The sequence below is a fragment of the Amia ocellicauda genome, chromosome 22 (assembly GCF_036373705.1).
Source record: "Amia ocellicauda isolate fAmiCal2 chromosome 22, fAmiCal2.hap1, whole genome shotgun sequence".
Classification (NCBI taxonomy): domain Eukaryota; kingdom Metazoa; phylum Chordata; class Actinopteri; order Amiiformes; family Amiidae; genus Amia; species Amia ocellicauda.
The window spans coordinates 22,486,070-22,506,303 of record NC_089871.1 but is presented as its reverse complement, the minus strand read 5'-3'; the positions used below and the strand labels follow the sequence as shown (position 1 = coordinate 22,506,303).

General features: G+C 37.4%; 1 protein-coding gene across 1 annotated transcript in view; it reads left to right on the top strand.

Moving 5' to 3' along the window:
- Positions 1-1,425: 1,425 nt before the first annotated feature.
- Positions 1,426-20,234, top strand: part of sin3b (SIN3 transcription regulator family member B) — a 31,451-nt gene continuing 12,642 nt past the window's right edge. The window contains exons 1-8 of the mRNA XM_066695286.1: positions 1,426-1,790; positions 5,153-5,259; positions 11,330-11,483; positions 11,876-12,184; positions 14,312-14,464; positions 14,916-15,038; positions 16,566-16,652; positions 17,080-17,198. Of these exons, the coding sequence (XP_066551383.1) occupies positions 1,683-1,790; positions 5,153-5,259; positions 11,330-11,483; positions 11,876-12,184; positions 14,312-14,464; positions 14,916-15,038; positions 16,566-16,652; positions 17,080-17,198 (1,160 nt within the window). The 5' untranslated portion in view covers positions 1,426-1,682. The remainder of the gene's footprint in view (positions 1,791-5,152; positions 5,260-11,329; positions 11,484-11,875; positions 12,185-14,311; positions 14,465-14,915; positions 15,039-16,565; positions 16,653-17,079; positions 17,199-20,234) is intronic.

Genomic DNA, 20,234 nt, shown 5'->3' with positions numbered 1-20,234 from the left:
ATAAATAAGAATAATTGGCTAATCAAAAAACAAAACATAATTTCTGTTTATTCCGGTTTCTAATATAGGACCATTTACACTACTGCCTCTTCCTTTGATAGGTGCACTTGAGAAAGTACCGAATTTTAAACTGCCTGTGAATATTTTAAACAAAGATTAAGTTAATTTAGGAATGACCAGTAACACATGGAAGATAAGGTATTTTAGTCAACTGTGCAAAAAAATATGAATATTAATAATTGCATTAATAATTTTTCCTGCTATTTATTCCTGGCTAATTAGCTATTCCTTTTGTATTTGGTTTACAATATATGAATCTTGTATTGTGAAATTAAGTAATATGTAATGTTTTACCTCAGTCAGAAGATGCTGGATTTGTTATGATGATACTGATGACGGTTCCAGAGGCAATTACAAGCACAGTAGAAGACTTTCACAGTCTTCAAATTAAACTGTTGTTATAATGACTGTGACCACTGGATGTCGCAAGTTACATTTGTCAACTGAATTGATATTTGTTCTTGCTTGTTTACCTCGCCGATTAAAACTTTATTTACATTTAAAGCAGGTATTATTATTATACAATTAAGAATATGGTGTGTATTATTTTTATACCAAATTAATGTATAATTATAAGTAAATAATTGTTAACTCTAATTTCCTTGGACATTTACATGTACATACATATATCGGTGCCCCCTTGATGTTTTTCTCATTTTCTTGCGTATTTATAAAATTCAAAATTGAAATATATACAAAACGTTTTTTAAATGATTTAGATCACGTAACAAAATAAACAAGAATGATTGTTAATTATACGTTTAAATCCTTTAAAAAAAAAAACCTGATGCATACTACGGCAAGCCAAATAATCATTTAAAGATATTTTGTATTAATTGAAAGATATATATGGGCTCAATTATATAAATAACAAACAAGCTATCAGCATTATTGGGACAGATGTGTACATACAACATGTTTAAGGTTTCGTGGACGATAAGACAATGTTTGCAACATTAGGCCGTGCATAAAGTACAACAAAAGAAAGAAGAACAATCCATTGACGCCTCGGCTCAGAATTGACATAACAAGTTTCTACTTCCGCCCAGGTAAGATGGCGTTCTAATTTACATAAAAACAACAAGAACGCACCTTGTCCACGTTTTAAAATAAACGATTTCAGTTGCCAGTATGCCCATGAGTTTGTATATAACATGTTAATAGTTGTGGGTGTATTCAAAGTGTAGCCCAATACGCTATGTGGACAGTATGACGCCTGTGTGAACTTATTTTAAACAAAGACAGATCTACTTCAGTCAATGAGCGATTTACCTCTGGAAAGACAACTTTCACAACACTACACATGCGCAGAGAAACAGTGCGTGTAGGAATGTCACCATTATGCGCTTGCGCACTTCAGTCCTTTTTTTTATACTTCCGGACGCCAAGTCTGCACAGCTGCCGCCGAATTTAAAGAGACAGGCTTAATTTTTATTAACTCGTTTTAGCGCTCAAACGCCCATCCATGTAATTCTTTGTCTTTAACATTGTGTTTTGTTTTAAACGAGAGTAATATATGCGAACATGCTTATTAAGAAAGTCATTTTAAATTAAGTGATCGGGACCCCCCCCCCCTTTACTTTCGAAGGCCAAGATTTCTTTGAGGAATTAGCAAGGGGACAATGGCGAAAATTCAGACTCATAACAACATGCAGCAAATAAACCCAATCCAAGAAAAGGCCTACATAGTACAGAAACCCGTTCAGCAACAACATTTCCAGAAACTGAAGGTAAGAAAGACGACGGATCTGCGTGCCATTTGCTGTGTTGTAATTGTACTCATTGCCCAGGCTGAGAGAGAGAGAGAGAGAGAGAAAGAAAGAAACGGAGGGGGTGATCACTGGTTCTCGTAAACGTAATGAAATGCTTTCCAAAGAGCTCCGTTGCATCTTAAAACAATTACTTTATTGCCGATCGCGGGATTAAAACGTATCAAGGCAAAGACAGCACAGTGCTGTCCACACTGCGTTACTTCTGTGCTTTCGATCCGTCTATATGCGTGTAGTGCTTCCCAATGTCCTGTCTTTGTTTAGTGAAACCTGTGAGCCATGTCGCTGGAGTCCGGTGCGGCTTCGTGCATTTTCTCTGCTGTGTGCTGGTCAGACAAAGGTGCTCAGCCAGGTTGGGCACAATCCGGTAGACATAACGCACACGGTGCAATTTCGGCTTTAGATAAGGACATTCAGATCCATTCTTAGCTGTGTATTTTTACATAGTTCTTTAAGACCGTGTAATAAGTGTGAGGTAGTCACGTTTCACCAGAGACTAACACTTGGTACACAAAAGTTGTAATTCATCTTCATGTTTTTAATTTATGCCATAGCTTCAAACTTTGCTAGCACCATGATGTCCAGATAATCGAGGGTTGAAAACTATATTGTACCATTCCTCGCCGAAATCAATTTTCATGATCATTTTGTAAGTCATGAATGTTGACGAATGTGCAGACCAAATCTTTAAAGAACAGCTTTAGGATCATTACAATGAATATAAAGGCTTATCTTGAAAGGGGATTTATTCCAAAGTATCTGCAATATGTCAAGAAGGAGTCCTCGTGAATGTTTATGACAGGAGCAAATGTACTTTCATAAGAGGATCCTTCTACATCTGCCATTGCAGTAACAAGACGCATTCCTCACCAATATATGTTACAATTTCGAAATTGTAATGGATATCTGCTTAGGGATGCCAAGATGATATTATATTGAGAAAGAAGGTACAATATTGTACTGCCCAATGATGTTTTGCTTCCAAACCTAATGTTTTTAATGCTTTGCAATCTGCAGGCAATCTTCAATTTTGGATGCCAACATCAAATGGGAAAAGTAGGTTTTGAGAATTTGTTCCCCCAGTTATGTTTCAGTCATTCAGTTTTAAAAAGAAGAAACATAAATGGCTTCAATAACTGTTTTGGAGGTATTCCAAGCCATCTTTCTCATACACTAAACATTATGCATGATAGAAATTATTAATATTCTACTGACAAATGTAAACCCACACTTACGCCTTGTAATGTGTGTGTGTGTGTATGAGTAGGCCTATATATTTTACAGGTCATATAAGAACGTGCATTAAAACACAATCACGATCACCTTCAATAACAGCCTTGATGTCCCTTTCCTACGAAAGTCATACAATTGAAGAAAGTGTGCAGGTCTCCTCAGTATTTAAAAATGAAACTAAAATGTAATTTAGTTTAAGAAAAGGAGTTGAAACAAAATGCCCAATTCTGGTGCTTCTGCTATCATCATCATCATATGCTACGGAAATCTTTAAATGAAATGCATGTTCAGTATTTTAAATGGAGCAGGGAAGGTCAGAATCCGATGCCCAAATTTGATACCATAAATCACCTGTTTGGAGAAAAAGCCCATCAGTGTTTAAGCCCTAGAATGTGATCTTTACTTCTACTTTCTTGCCTTTTCCATAATAATCACTATAGGAAACTTTCATCTCATCTTAATTTTGCAGTGTTTTAGGTATATAAAATGTTTCTTTTTTTAGTCTCTAACTAAAGTATTCCTCTTTCAAATACTTTATGAGGTGTGGATGATCTGTATTTTTAGAACAAATTAACAGATATGGAAATATGGCCATTTTAATGCCATTGTCAATGCACTATATATTTTGTTTCCATGGTAAGCAAGTTGGAGTTGACCTGAACTTCTCCACAGTTAAATTAAACAAAACATGAGTTGTGGCATGAGTTTGATATGTCACAACCTTTCATAAAAGTAAAAATGTTCTAGGCTCTCCTATTGGTATGTTCTTTGTGTTTTCAGTATATTTAATTTTCCCCCTCCCATCCCTTTAATAGGATATGCCTCTGCTTGCTTCTGTAGAAGACACTAACCAAAGATAATCAAGCACTTTCTGTTTTGAGAATCTTTGCAGCTGGTTTATAATAGTGCAGTCTCCCCAAACAATCAAGCCTATTTACCTGAACATCATCAGGTAGTATGTCAGACATGCAATTATTGTAGAAGAATAACATTGGCAAATTGCTAAAATATTTCCGTCATCTCTCCTTAATTCATATCCCACAAATAAGCCTTAAAATTATAGTCTGCACCAATATTAAATGTCCTAACAATGTTAACTCGGGTCTTATCTTTATCTCTTTGTACCCACGTCGGGCTTGTTAGGATTCTAACACATGGTTGTATCTCTGATCATTGAATAAGTTCTTCATTTATAAATCAGTGGTCCTTGAGGAAGTTTTTGTGCTGGCAAATCTTGTTTTATTTGATTTGTATTAATTAGTTCATGGGGCACGCAGACTTGCACTGTATTTTAATTGCATCTTTATTTCCTTCTGCAATTCCCAAAACCCTCTTCCCCAATATTTATCAGTCATCTTACTGGCAACAGAAGCATTGAAAAAGTAATCTTACAGACAACCAAACCCCTGGCCACAACACAACTCTTGTGTACTAGCTGTGGCAGGCACCCATGGGCACTGCTTTGAAGAACCTTATGCTATATGTAATTGATACATGTGTCTACAGCTGAATATTAAAGTATTGCATTTGTAAAACAGAAGCACAATAAAATAAAGCCTTGACTGAACTGTAATTGATCAGTGATATGATTTTGTATGGCATAATTTCAAAGCTAGATATAACACTACATATTGAATTTTAGCTGTGGATTAGTTTGGCATTAGTTGCACAGTCAAATTAATAGATAACAAATACCCCTTTCTGTCTCTTTCAAGAACCTCCCCAGTTATTTTATATCCACTTACAATTGTTATGGGTCTTTGTGTATATTTGCTCCTTTTGCTTTAAGATGAGTTCCAACAAATAAACTCAATTGGTCACAGTGTTAGTTGTTTAATTTCACTTTTTTTTTTGTGGTCTTTTTAAAATTCTTTATTTTTGGTTTGCATATGTATGTTTTGTGTTGTTTATGTCTTCCAATGGATCTTCATTTTGCCATGGTCATTTTGGCCAGTAAAATGGCTATGGGTCTTGTCTGGCTTTACTTACATTTCATTCACTTACCTAACAGTTAAGACTGGCAAAACCGACTTGGATAGAAATGCATTTGTTTGTATAAGTAAACAAGTTTTTACCATTTCTTCTTTTAGGTTGAGGATGCCTTATCCTATTTGGACCAGGTTAAAATTCGGTTTGGGAATGACCCTGGAATATACAATAAATTTCTGGACATAATGAAAGAATTCAAGTCTCAAAGGTATGTATTCTGTCTTTTAATTTGCAACCAAAGATGCCGCACAGGGTAGATGATTAAATCCGCTGCTAATACGATCTTCTGGTGTCAGGTTTCCAGTGTCACAATGTATGTTAAGCTGCATTTATTTTCATTTTTAAATAACATTTTAACAATTTGTATTAATGTTGTGTACTTATTTAATTGAATCCTCATAAAAGCAAGGTATATTTATGTTTAGCCTGTATTGGAAAAAGTTGGGAATTTATATATTTTGTGTTTTCCAAAGGCTTCACAAGATCAAATTGTTAATTTGAAATCTTAATAGCTGTAAATGTACTGTTGGTTTCTACTTTAAGTTCCAGGAAGCATGTTTGCAGTGTTGCATATTGTAGTGCAGTAGTTCTCAACCCAGGTCCAGGTGGACCCCCTACCCTTGCTGGTGTTTGTTAACTGACCTCTCAATGAAGCTACTTAAATTAGTTAAATTCAGGGTTCAATTGTTAGACTTTACTTTTTGAATTGTGTAACTCATAAAAAGTTGGTTCCGTAGATCCTCATACATTGTTGTACTTGTGCCTCGGTTCCACTGGCTTAAGCGTCCTTGCCATGCCTTGCTTTGCCGTCCCGGCAGCGTCCCAGAGCTTTTTGTAAAACCAGGCTGTCCCTGTTGTGGGTTTGGTTTGTGTTTCGTTTTAATAAAAAACAGACTTTTGTGTCTATTTTATTCTTTATGCTTTACATGACTGGAGACAGTGTAATGAATACACATTTCTGTTAAGAGATATTAGGAAGAGCTAAGCGTGTATAGACAACTTTATTCAGACAAGCATTACGTTACCATAAGAAAACGTTTCCATGTGCAACAATAAAAATATCTATTTGCTATTTGTTATTGTTATTATTGTAATCATCAAGATATGTGCTAGTAGATGTGTATTTAAATGGCACAACTTGACTCCATTAACTTATTACTCTTACTAGAGATTTGTAACTGCAAACGACACTTTTTGCCGTATTATTTTTAATTTACTTAGCAGACGTCCTTAACCAGGGCAAGTTACAGCTGAAACAAAATACACACGTTTCACTATTAATTATCCAGATACAAGATAGCAGTTAATAATTTAAAGTGTGAATGTTGGATGCATTTATTAAACCGGTCCTTAATGTTTTAGAGGTTTAGTTCAGTTTATTTTTATCTAGTCACGGCACTGCACCGGGGTCCTGTGAAATCCGTGTTTGGCAAGTTTTTAAAACACTTGTATATTAACTGTAAGCAGTAATTGTCTCTGTACGTGGATTTCACTCCATGCTGCCAATACAACTGTAATTTTTTGTGATCCCACACGGCACTTGAGATTATATCTTCCGACATCATCATGTAGCTAATCTCTTCCCTGTCTGTCTACAAGTCAAGTGCACATCTTCGCTTTCAGAAGCGGAGGTATTTCCTCAGTGGGTGACGGACGCTTACGGACACGTCTGACAGCAGATAGTTAACCGGCCACAAAACACGGACGCGTCCAGACGCTTAAACCAGTGGAAACAACCGTTTAATATGTGCCCGCCAATGGAAACGGGGCATTAATGTAAAACCCCAACTGTTTAGAATAATTGAAATGCTCAGATTTAGGACATTATTAGTTAAATTCAAATAAGGTTCAATTAACTAATTTGAGAGCTGGGTTGAAACAAAAACCAGCAGGGTGGGGGGTCCTACGTGTCCAGGGTTGACAACCATTATTATAGTGACTGACAGTTAGAGGCCTTAGAATGTTGGTTTGTATAAAGAAAATACATGTAATTGATTAAGCTGATAAATAGAATAAGTGGACTGGTTTGCACATGACATGTACTTTAGAAATTAATTGCTTTTATTTTTCATTGTGTTTAGGTCAATTGTTTTGCAAATGTTCAAATTGGAGAAAGCTTGCAAATTTGTAAATTTGGTGTCCATTTAATGAAAAATGCAAAGGTTCAGCTTCAACAAATTAGCATGGTATCTTGATCCAGCCTCCCGTGATTTGCTTTCTTAAAGTCCACTTGTGACCACTGGTCCTAATTGGTGAACTTGAAATGCTCAAATAGGTTAACTTTAATAATGTTTTGACTTCTGTATCCAAACCCTTCTCCAAGTTCCATTTAACTGTGCTCCTGGAGAACCCCACTCTCAAGTTTTATCATTGAGACTAGGAATTGCAGTACACGTGTGTGTGTGTGTGTGTGTGTGTGTGTGTGTGTGTTTATAGATCTCTCGATAGATCGATCGATAGACGTGTGTGTGTGTGTGTGATATATATATATATATACACTCACCTAAAGGATTATTAGGAACACCTGTTCAATTTCTCATTAATGCAATTATCTAACCAACCAATCACATGGCAGTTGATTCAATGCATTTAGGGGTGTGGTCCTGGTCAAGACAATCTCCTGAACTCCAAACTGAATGTCTGAATGGGAAAGAAAGGTGATTTAAGCAATTTTGAGCGTGGCATGGTTGTTGGTGCCAGACGGGCCGGTCTGAGTATTTCACAATCTGCTCAGTTACTGGGATTTTCACGCACAACCATTTCTAGGGTTTACAAAGAATGGTGTGAAAAGGGAAAAACATCCAGTATGCGGCAGTCCTGTGGGCGAAAATGCCTTGTTGATGCTAGAGGTCAGAGGAGAATGGGCCGACTGATTCAAGCTGATAGAAGAGCAACTTTGACTGAAATAACCACTCGTTACAACCGAGGTATGCAGCAAAGCATTTGTGAAGCCACAACACGTACAACCTTGAGGCGGATGGGCTACAACAGCAGAAGACCCCACCGGGTACCACTCATCTCCACTACAAATAGGAAAAAGAGGCTACAATTTGCACAAGCTCACCAAAATGGGACAGTTGAAGACTGGAAAAATGTTGCCTGGTCTGATGAGTCTCGATTTCTGTTGAGACATTCAGATGGTAGAGTCAGAATTTGGCGTAAACAGAATGAGAACATGGATCCATCATGCCTTGTTACCACTGTGCAGGCTGGTGGTGGTGGTGTAATGTTGTGGGGGATGTTTTCTTGGCACACTTTAGGCCCCTTAGTGCCAATTGGGCATCGTTTAAATGCCACGGCCTACCTGAGCATTGTTTCTGACCATGTCCATCCCTTTATGACCACCATGTACCCATCCTCTGATGGCTACTTCCAGCAGGATAATGCACCATGTCACAAAGGTCGAATCATTTCAAATTGGTTTCTTGAACATGACAATGAGTTCACTGTACTAAACTGGCCCCCACAGTCACCAGATCTCAACCCAATAGAGCATCTTTGGGATGTGGTGGAACGGGAGCTTCGTGCCCTGGATGTGCATCCCACAAATCTCCATCAACTGCAAGATGCTATCCTATCAATATGGGCCAACATTTCTAAAGAATGCTTTCAGCACCTTGTTGAATCAATGCCACGTAGAATTAAGGCAGTTCTGAAGGCGAAAGGGGGTCAAACACAGTATTAGTATGGTGTTCCTAATAATCCTTTAGGTGAGTGTGTGTGTGTGTGTATATATATATATATAATATATATATATATTAGACCTATAGTTAGTTATTTTTTCTTACATTTTATGAAAATGACAATTGTGTTATTCACCAACCCATCTCCCATACAATAAACATTGAAACCATTGTACAGGCTGCTCCAACATAACCTAGAAGAGCTATAGACTCATGTAATCACAGTATGATTTGCTGGAGAGCTAGCATGAGTCAGAGGCATGGCACATTTCTCGGTGACAACACCAACGACTTGTAGGTGCCTTGAGTCAACACTGTCACTTTTCTAGTAGTACCTCAAGGAACCCTGTCCAACTTAAGCCCACAGAACTCTGGCAGAGCCTACATTGGTGGTTAAAGACAGCACAGACTTGAACCAGTGTTTTCTATTTTTGTGTTGACTTTTTATATATAAACATCTTTGCGTTGCTGTAATGTATGAGTAAGATGTACAGCAATTTTTGTAGTTCGATTCTGTCATATTTGCAACATTTTACAATGTAAAACTTCCCAAATAATGTCAGATGTCAAAAGCCGGCATGCATGTTCTATCAGCGTTTCAGGATGTCATAACTTCTTGAATACAGGAAACCCAGCAGAAAAACAGCAGCAGCACCGGATTTTTCTTCCCCACAGCAATTTGAGTCATTACGTTCACTGATGCTTTAGCATTACATCTTGCCCCATAATTTGGATTTTTCACTCCTCCGTCAAAATCTTATCTTGGCACAGTACATATAGAACACTACAGATTCTTCATTGAGAGGTATGTAGTCATACAAACAGACATGCAGTTCACCATGTCTTTTTCACTTGTCCTCAAGCGAATGTTTGCAGTTTATGTAGTATAATCCCACAGCCAAATTACATTTATCCATATTTGGCATTTCCATGCCCATTGGAGGTACAAGCCCCCCAGTATATGTTTTTTCCACAATTGTATTTGTTGACAAGTTGATCTTTTCAGATTCCTCATAGGAAAACAACATCCACAATCTTAACATAACATATTAAAACATTTGACATGCATGAACACTACTTTGTAACAAATGTTTTCTATAAATGTGCAGATGCCAGTTACAAATGCAGATACTGGGATATGCCAACTGAAAATATTAGACTAGTTAGCATTTATTTAAATCCCTTCATATCCATCTGAGAACTGCTTTCTGTTTCATTACTCTGTAAAATAAGATAATTACACATGCATTCGGACTAAAATTTAAAACCTAAAGCTATTTTTAATTTTTTCTCTAAATAGAAACAAAAAGCAATGCATCACATCAGCATTACAGAGTGATCCGTTAGGTGCCAGTCGGTCTCCAAAAATGTTTTTACAATTTATTCTAAGATGGGTATTGCATTTTTTAAAAGGTATTGCTTTCCTGCTTTGCTTATTTTCGTGTATATATTGTACAGTCAGTGTTTTCACAAATGGTCATGTCAAAGATTTCCAGTTATCATTATAATGCAGAAATTAGTATAACTGATAAACAACAACATTCTGTTAACGTAACAAATTTGTAGCTAAGTTGTTTGAGTTTGTTCTGTTTCGGTGCCTACTGAAGCCAATGTTTTCATTTTAGTTGGGACAAAACTTGATATTGCAAAGGACATTTTTTGTGTGAATTGGATTGCCACGATTCTGGAAGAGGAGGCAGGCACTTCATGGTCTCTTTCGTGGGAGTATCCTAAAAAAGATAATGTACACAATTAATAAATGATATGCACGTACACATGGAATGCATGTCTGCATATATACAGTTGACCAGCAACATTTATGATCATTATGGCAATACCATTTTTTATTTTATTTAGTTTTTGTAGGTGGTGCAGTCACCCCAGGCAGGATTGTTGGGACATAATTTATTTTTAAATGACCCCTGTTACACAAAAGACAAAATGAATTACTTAATGGAAATTGTACAGGATAAAGAGTTAGTATTTAATTTAACACATTCAATTCAGAAAATCACACCCTGTCCGTGTGAGTGGGATGATTCAAGTGATGCAGATTTTTTTTTTTTTTTTTTTAAGTGTGTGATTGTTTTTCTTTCACAAACGGAACACAACTCCATCGTGGACACTAACACTTCATGTTGTGTACGGAAACTATAATTACTGTAGAGGATTAAGAAGGTGAAATTCTAACACTTGGTTGACTTCATAATCATGACTTGAGTTGCTGCAGGGAAGACGGATCCGGTGCTTTTGTAGTTTTTCTGCTGTGTTTCTGCTATGTTGGAAATTAGGACACACTACAGCCTAAAATCCTTGAACCCTTGACATCTGCCCTTATTTGTTGAGTTTTAAATTTAAAAAATGTTAAGTTTCTTATGATAGAATTGAACTGGAGAAGTGCTATACATCTCACTTATGCATTATAACAACAACATAAAGATGCATAGAACCCATAATGTTAGGACCTGTGCTAGTTCACCCTTAATAAATGTATTAAATGAGGATTCAGGAAAGGTCTTGGCTCCTTATTAAAAAGAGTATACACTGAATTGTCTTTTTTGTCCTGTGTGTAATGCACTTATTTTTTGGTTTCAGTATTGACACCCCCGGTGTTATCAGCCGTGTTTCCCAGCTCTTCCACGGGCACCCTGACTTGGTCCTGGGGTTCAATGCCTTCCTGCCACCTGGGTATCGGATAGAAATCCCAAAGAATGGGGTAATTTCTCTCCAGTCTCCTTTGTCAGGCCAGGTCAGTATGAATCTCACAGTGCAGAGTACTTCAGTTGTTGCCATATACCATAATCCATTGCATTGCAGTCAGGTTTTGTTTTCAGCTGAAGGAGGAATCTTCAGTCAAACAAAAATCTGCCGTCAAAGTATTAATTTTGAAGTTTGCCCTTAGCATGTGGGTCAAAGTTTTGATTTCAAATTTACCTGATGGCATTTTTATTGGATTGAGCTGTTTCTGACCCTATCCTTTTCAATGATGTATTTTTTTATTTTGTTTTGGCACGTGGCAAATGTTAATTGTGAGATATTTACATTACTGACATTCATTATTCAGACCATTCATGGAATATTACCCTCTCTTCATATCAATGGTCACGTGCAGCAGTAAGAAGAAGTTTCTGCTTTTGGCAGGTGTCTCCGGGTATTGGGAAGAGCACCACTACAGTGGCATCTATTGCTATGGTTGCCTCCTCCCCGGCCACGCCTGGCTGTGCTAACAGTGACGGTACCAACTCCTTGGATGTTTCTCTCGAACACCCAGTGAAGATGAGCCTGCCTTTGGTTTGCAAAGAGAGTGAGCCCCAGTCCACCTCGCCGACCTCAGAGCCCAGCCCTGTGGAGTTTGACAGCGCCATCAGCTATGTCAACAAGATCAAGAACCGCTTTCTCGACCATCCTGAGATTTACAGGTCCTTTTTGGAAATCCTGCACACGTATCAGGTACCATTGTTTTTCTGAATAAATGAGACATGATTTCCAAAAAGACCTAGATTTCCAATGGGATCCATGATTTTGGGTGTGGGGGTGAGGCTAATGAATAGGCCTGGTGGAAAAGTGATATGTTCTCTTGTTTGGGATTAACCATTTCAACTCCGATTGCAAAGCCTCATTTATCAAAAAAAGATAAATCCTGTCAATATTCCACAATTTTTGAATATTATGGTAAAAGTAATAATGTACTTAAGAACTCAACTGGAGATCAGGTATCCCCTTCTAGTCTTATGACAATATCCTCTACACAGTCAGATTCTTAAAATTACATCTCTTCTACTTGTTTAGCTTAAAATTCTGCTAATGGAGCTGCTCCAAAATTATTTTGTGTTCTTATGTGAGCTATTATCTTTCCAAATCAAGTTATAAAATCTGCAGATTCTCCTCTGATAAACTTGCTCTGCATTCCTTGATGTTTACAAGGCTTAAGCTTCTGTGTTTGAAGGGTTATGCAACACGGCTAGGCTCAATAATTCGCACAAAGCCTACTATTTATCGATCAAGACCCATTCTGTTAGTCTTGCTACACCAAAATATTCAAACTTGCATGCATAGACATCGGAATCTAAAAAAGAATGCAGTTTTGGAGTGTAGTGTGAAGGGTTAATGCGTAGTGCATGCAGTCAATACAGGGATATAAGATAGGCTTGCTGGAATTGTGCACTGTTACCAGTGTGGTTCCAACATAACACTGACCTTCTTCTTTAATCAGTAACTAACTTATACATAGCAAGACAGCTTTACCCTTTTCATTGCTAGAGTGACACACTTTAAATCACAAGTAAGGTTATGTTAAAAAAAGAAAAAAAAAAGAAAAGAAAAAAAGTGTGCCTGTAATTCCCAGTTATTGACCATCTTTGGCAAGTGCCTTCCTGTAACCGGGCCATAAATGCTACCCAATACATCTTAACAGAACTTGTAGGGCTTGTTGATGTACCATTCTAATTTTTGATATTGGTGTTTTGTATCCATGATAGTTATAACTGATAAGGTTTTGATTTCTTTCTCACTTTGTCATTTGAGACTTTTGTATCCTGCTACACATTTAATTAATCTATTTGAAAAAGTAGAGACATTGTTTAAATGACATTATTTAGGTTACTAACAGCAGAACTTATACCGAACACATTAATTTAAACTTCATCAACTAGGACACATTTAACATAAAATGTAAAATGGTTCAGACTACATTAAAAGAATCGTGTGCTGTGCCCAAACACAGCACACATCACACATAATTGCTCAAGGAAAGTGATTAAAAATGCCTTGTTGTTTTCTAATGCCCCCACTAAGTACAGTAGTACGTCCCAGAACAAACCATTCAAATAAACCATGACCTACATTTAAAAATGTCTCTATTGTATGTCATGTCTTAACATTCAAAGTATTGATATATTTAAATGTAAAATGAAAACTTAAAATTCTCTCTATTTGTGACTTCTGCTTGTGTAATTTGCAATAAAAGTAGAACATTCATCTGGATAACTGTAGAAATAAAGCCCCTGAGAAAGCATCTGTGTTTTGATTTAAATATGTAATGTAATGTACAATTCCCCACAGATATTTCTAAAGACCTGTATAGTTCTATTAAGCAGTGGCCCTTAAGGTTATGACTTCAGTTACACTCACTGTGACACTCATTGGTTCATGATTTAGGTAAGGTTCAGGGTTAAGACTGTCAAGCTGTAGATGGGTTGAAAACAGAATTCAGAATTCCAGTCCACAATAATGTTCAACCCCAGCTGTGATTAGCAGATCATAAGATTATACAGAGACTGAAGTTAACATTGTTGGTATGTTTTTAAATACCTGCTGCTTTCTGGCATTAGAAATGCAGGGCACTCCATACACCCCACATGAATATCCAAGCTTCAATCGTTAGGCGAGTGTGAAAAGTTTTGGGAAGCTGACTGGCAATCCTTTGGAATTTGGTCCCTTAAATAAAAGTGTGTGCCTGACCATTATATATCAATAATATAACATTTCTACCACCTAAATATTCAGACTGTCAATTAAATTGTAATTTTTTTTACTTGCAGTGTTATTTGTTTTTATGTGTAATTGTTTCTTCTTCAGAAAGAACAATTAGATGTTAAAGAGTCCAGAGGAAGACCTGGAAGTGGGATGACAGAAGATGAGGTGTTTTCTAAAGTAGCCAGCCTCTTTAAAGGACAAGAGGACTTGCTCTCAGAATTTGGACAGTTCCTCCCTGATGCAAAGAGATCACTGGTGAGTTGGGAGTAAGGAGTCTTCAGAATTCATATTGATCATGTACTTCTTGATAGATTCAAATATTTGTGTAGTTCTTAATAGGAGACATTAATTTCCCAAGTATTCTGACAAGCTTTTCCAGTTTGCGTATCATGCCCCATCATACATACTATCTTTAGCCATAAGAATGCTGCCCTTATTGGCTGCTAATTTTTCACTTCAAGATCTTGTAATAGACATTCCTTTGTTTTTTTACCATCAGTGTATTTTCCAATAAACCAGAAAGCCTCAATTGATTATTGTGAGGGATGCACCTGCGATACATTGCTAGTGAATGACATCAGTTCTTGCAGACTGCAACTAGACCAACACATTTTGATCCTGCTTCTGTTCTACTGCAAAACTCGATACAATTCGTGTTGTGGAAAGACTTCCTTTGTTTTGACTGCCTTCTTTAATTTTGTTTTAGTTCACCGGCAGTTCATTGACTGGGAAGGATCACCTGAAGAAGATGGAAGAAGACGATTTCTCAAAACAGAGTAAAAAACGGTCAAGACCGATGCTGCTGCCCCACATGGCGCCTCTGCTTAAGGTAGCCGCCACAGACATTTACTACCTTGCACCTCGAAGCAACATGTCAAACATATACTTTATATATGAAAATTGAACTTTTTTTTTTTTAAGCTAGTGTATTTCTCCTATTTGTGTCCTGTGTGTAGTTTTCAAACCTCTGTGGTATTGATTTTTGTAATAAGATGATGACCTGTGGTAGGTTTTTTTTTTGTGTGTGTGTGTGTGTGTAACAGGTTAGGTCCAGTTCAGGTATCCCTGGTACCTAAAATTCAGGTGCCAGTTGCCATTTTCAGTGCAGCAGGAGACTCCCTGAAAGCATCCCTGATTTCCCAGCTTTCCCAAGCTTTATTAAATTTGTTTTAAATGCATACATTCCCAATTTGGTAGTGTCAATTTATAATCTATTTTAGCAGTGCAGGAGAGTGCACTATTTACTTGCATTCTCAAACACACCATGATCCACAGCTGTAACATTTGCACAGAGGACTCCTGCAACTCTCACTGCCAGCACTGTCACAAACCCGAAACCTAGGACCACTATCATCCAGTCTAACCCAAGCAGCACTGGACCGATTCCACACTTCCCCATCAGGAATCCAGGTCTAGTGTCTAGCCAGTCTTGGAAACTTTTTTTTAATAAGCAGTCTCCCTGTCCTTATCAAGCAAATATTTTTTATGAAAAAGTACTAAAATACTGCTACTAATACAGACAAGAACAACATTTTAATGTTTTGTCATAAATGTTGCATTACCATGTACGTATAGTATTTATACTTTCAGTGTAAAAGCATTTGAACTTCATTTTATTTTTTTAAATATGTATATTTTACACAACAATACACAAATAAAGAAGAATCACGTTGAAACTGTGAGTTTATTCATGTATAAATCCACTTGTTGAGAATGCTTAAGTGATCAAGAACAAAACCAAATGACAAGAGTCCCCCAGGTCCAGGATTAGGAATTATATAGCCCATATTTGAACCTGGAATATGGGGTCAAATCTGTTTTCTGTGGCTATTTCGGCCAATCTGCAGCCTTCATTTCCATGTTTCATCTTGTATGAACCGAAAATCTCCTATGCATTTTGATTGGTCTTATAGGCCAGTTTAATTTCAGTAATGCAATGAAGATGTTAATTGCTTTGTTGGTTTTTTGTTCTCCACAGAAGTGCTATAGATCTCTTATTAGCAATCCATATCCCTATTTATTTTGTTGGCATCATCATAGGTGTACAATAAGGTTTTACCAGTATTTTTGATGTCTGTTTGCCATATTATCATTGAAATTGAATAATTTAGATAACTATTTAGCACAGTTACAATAAATTGTTATTGGGACTGGTTACATTCCTTAAACTTAAGTTAATACACACCTGTTTTGTAAGTTAGAATGTTATGCGTGTGGCACGTGTCCACAGTCTTCCAGTTCTAGTCCAAAGTTTTAGAGAAATAAAGATGTTTCTCTGGGTTTGTTCCTCATTTCATAATTGCTTCTGTAAAATTATGGCAAAATTAAAAATAACAATGTAAATATTGTCTTACAGAAGAAAATGAAGCTCTGTTCAAAAGACCAGTCCTTTGCTGCTGTGGGAAAACATGGTGTCCTTCGAGAATTTACTTTCTTTGATAAGGTACCCAGTCACATCTCGACGAGAGCTTGAATACTTTATAAGGAAGAAGTAAAGATCAACATTAAGCATAAACAATACGTTTAGATGAAAGAATTTTGCTCATCCAAGTTCAACTCATCCAGAACATAAACTCAGCTTTATTATGAGCTTTACTGGAGTAGTAGGTGGTTTGGTATCAGAAACCTGTAATATCTCATAAAAACCTAATCTAGCGACTCTTATGAAACCAGAGTTCATGCTTAGAAAATCCCCCCAAACTGAGCTCCAGAATGTGCACAACTGCACAGCTATATGCTGTTTAATCTTTTAAACTGATGTGATAGTGATCATATTAAAGATATTTTGGAAAAATGTCCACAGGACCTTTAAAACGGTTCCACTTGCAGAGTGTTTTTCACTGACTGACTGACTTTGTTTGTTAACCTAGGTGAGACGGTTGTTTAAGAGCCAAGAGGTATATGAGAACTTCTTGCGATGCATTGCCCTGTTTAACCAGGAGGTCGTGTCTGGAGCTGAACTTCTTCAGCTAGTCACTCCATTCCTTGGGTGAGTGAGTGTTGTTTACAGTCTTGATCTAGGACTAGCTCACAACCTTCATCTGATGATATGTCGACTGTACTTCCCCTTTCCTTCTCTATTCCAACAGTAGCCAATGGATTTGTGTTCTCCAGTAACGCATCTGTGAAAATAGTTGTACAGCAGGGTGTGTCCTATAGGTTAAAAGAGCTGGTCTGCAGTCCAGCCAGTGCTATTTCAGTTTCCTCTAGCCAGTGAGGAGGTACGCGAGTGGCCGAGCGCTGCCAGGGTAGAGTGGGTAAAATCTGACTTGCGACACTCCAGTGCACACAAGCTCCTGTGGTTGTTTGGTTTTAGCTGATCTGCATCAGACCCTCCAGTTGGTGTGATGGATGGACTGTGGCCATTCTGGGCTTTTTGCAGTGAGAATCATAAGGGATGGCTTTTTTAATGTGTATATTAGAGGACCTGTTGCTTTGTCTTGTCTAGTCTTGTGTTCCGGAATAGTTGCACGGCATACATAGTCTGACAATCAACACCATGCCTTGTGAAATGCACCCGTCATGAACTGAATATTTGTCTGAAGGAAACCACCGTGGACACAAAATAAAAATAAAAAGTTCAAAGTTGCTTTATGAAGGTACATACAATAGCAGATGATGAGGTCATACTACATTAAAACATTACAACACACCCATAAAAACCATACCCACTTAATCTAGACCAACATTGCCTCCTAACATATTCATACACTTCAGTATTGTATAATGAACATCTGTCAAATCTGTACATAGTGTACATACTGCTAGCTGTACATAGCACTATTAGAGTGGTTACTGTTATTAGCAAACTCAAAAAGTTCTATTATCGGTATTGCTTGATTCCTTACAATAAATCAGACAAATACAAGTTCAAATGTAAAATAAAATGTATTGATGACTAATACGGAATTAGCTAAAAAAATATAGCCTATGCTATGTATGCTAGAACAGAAGACAAATTAAACTAAATTATATTGCAATGGAAGATTTCATTAGTTGCCTAAATTACAATAATTAATCAAATCACATATAATCAAACATTGTAAATATGCAAAGAATAAGAGATATGGGAGATATTATCAGGACTTTAAGGTAATTTAAGATATGGTCATTTAAGATCTGTTATTTCTTATGTTCCAAAAGTAACAGTGAATTTTTTAGATTCTTATCGGTGATACCTAATACATTGTCCACCTTAGACTGGAGCTGTTGAGGACGCAGGCAGGGACTTGCTGAGTGTGGCTGCAAGGTGAGAAAATGAGGGTCTGGTGACTCCTGGGTTCCGGTGATCTTCTAGATGCGGATTCTTAGACAAAGTTTTGAGGTTTTGCTCTTCCAAGGCTTGAGCACAATCTCTGGTATGGTCCGGAGACGATACAAAAGATGATTGGGCTGCCAGTGTGGCACAGACAAATCGCCTTTGGTGCAGTTTTAGTAGCTACTTCTGAAAGATTGTAACCAGGCGCTACCTCGTGAATGCTAGCTTGAGGAACCTATTGCACACTGTTCACTTCGTTCAGCAGTTCTTTTGGCGTTTCTAGCAACATGAAGCACAGACTTCAGTTACAGTGCGAAAGTATTCACCCCCTTGGTGTTTTTCCGATTTTGTTGCATTACAACCTGTAATTTAAATGGATTTTTATTTGGATTTCATGTAATGGACATACACAAAATAGTCCAAATTGGTGAAGTGAAATGAAAAAAATTACTTGTTTAAAAAAAAAAAAAAAAAAATTCGAAAAAATTTAAAACAGAAAAGTGGTGTGTGCATATGTATTCACCCCCTTTGCTATGAAGCCCCTAAATAAGATCTGGTGCAACCAATTACCTTCAGAAGTCACATAATTAAAGTCCACCTGTGTGCAATCTAAGTGTCACATGATCTGTCAAATGATCTTAGTATATGTACACATGTTCTGAAAGGCCCCAGAGTCTGCAACACCACTAAGCAAGCGGCACCATGAAGACCAAGGAGCTCTCCAAACAGGTCAGGGACAAAGTTATGCTGAAGTACGGATCAGGGTTAGGTTATAAAAAAAATATCCAAAACTTCGAACCATTAAATCCATTATTTAAAAAAATTAAGAATATGGAACCACAACACACCTGCCAAGAGAGGGCCGCCCACCAAAACTCACAGAACAGGCAAGGAGGGCATTAATCAGAGAGGCAACAAAGAGACCAAAGATGGAAGGAGCAGCAAAGCTCCACAGCAGAGATTGGTGTATCTGTCCATAGGACCACTTTAAGCCATACACTCCACAGAGCTGGTCTTTACGAAATAGTGGCCAGAAAAAAGACATTGCTTAAAGAAAAAAATAAGCAAACACGTTTGCTGTTCACCAAAGGGCATGTGGAAGACTCCCCAAACATATGGAAGAAGGTACTCTGGTCAGATGAGACTAAAATTGAGCTATTTGGCTATCAAGGAAAATGCTACGTCTGGCGCAAACCCAATACCTCTCATCACCCCGAGAACACCATCCCCACAGTGAAGCATGGTGGTGGCAGCATCATGCTGTGGGGATGTTTCAGCAGGCAGGGACTGGGAAACTGGTCAGAATTGAAGGAATGATGGATGGCACTAAATACAGGGAAATTCTTGAGGGAAACCTGTTTCAGTCTTCCAGAGATTTGAGACTGGGACGGCATACTGCTAAAGCAACACTTGAGTGGTTTAAGGGGAAACATTTAAATGTCTTGGAATGGCCTAGTCAAAGCCCAGACCTCAATCTGTGGTATGACTTTAGGATTGCTGTACACCAGCAGAACCCATCCAACTTGAAGGAGCTTGAGTAGTTTTGTCTTGAAGAATGGGCAAAAAATCGCAGTGGCTAGATATGCCAAGCTTATAGAGACGTACCTCAAGAGACTTGCAGCTGTAATTGCTGCAAAAGGTGGCTCTACAAAGTATTGAATAGTTATGTATGCTCAAGTTTTTTGTTTTTTTGTCTTATTTCTTGTTTGTTTCATAGTACGAAATATTTTGCATCTTCAAAGTGGTAGGCATGTTTTGTAAATCAAA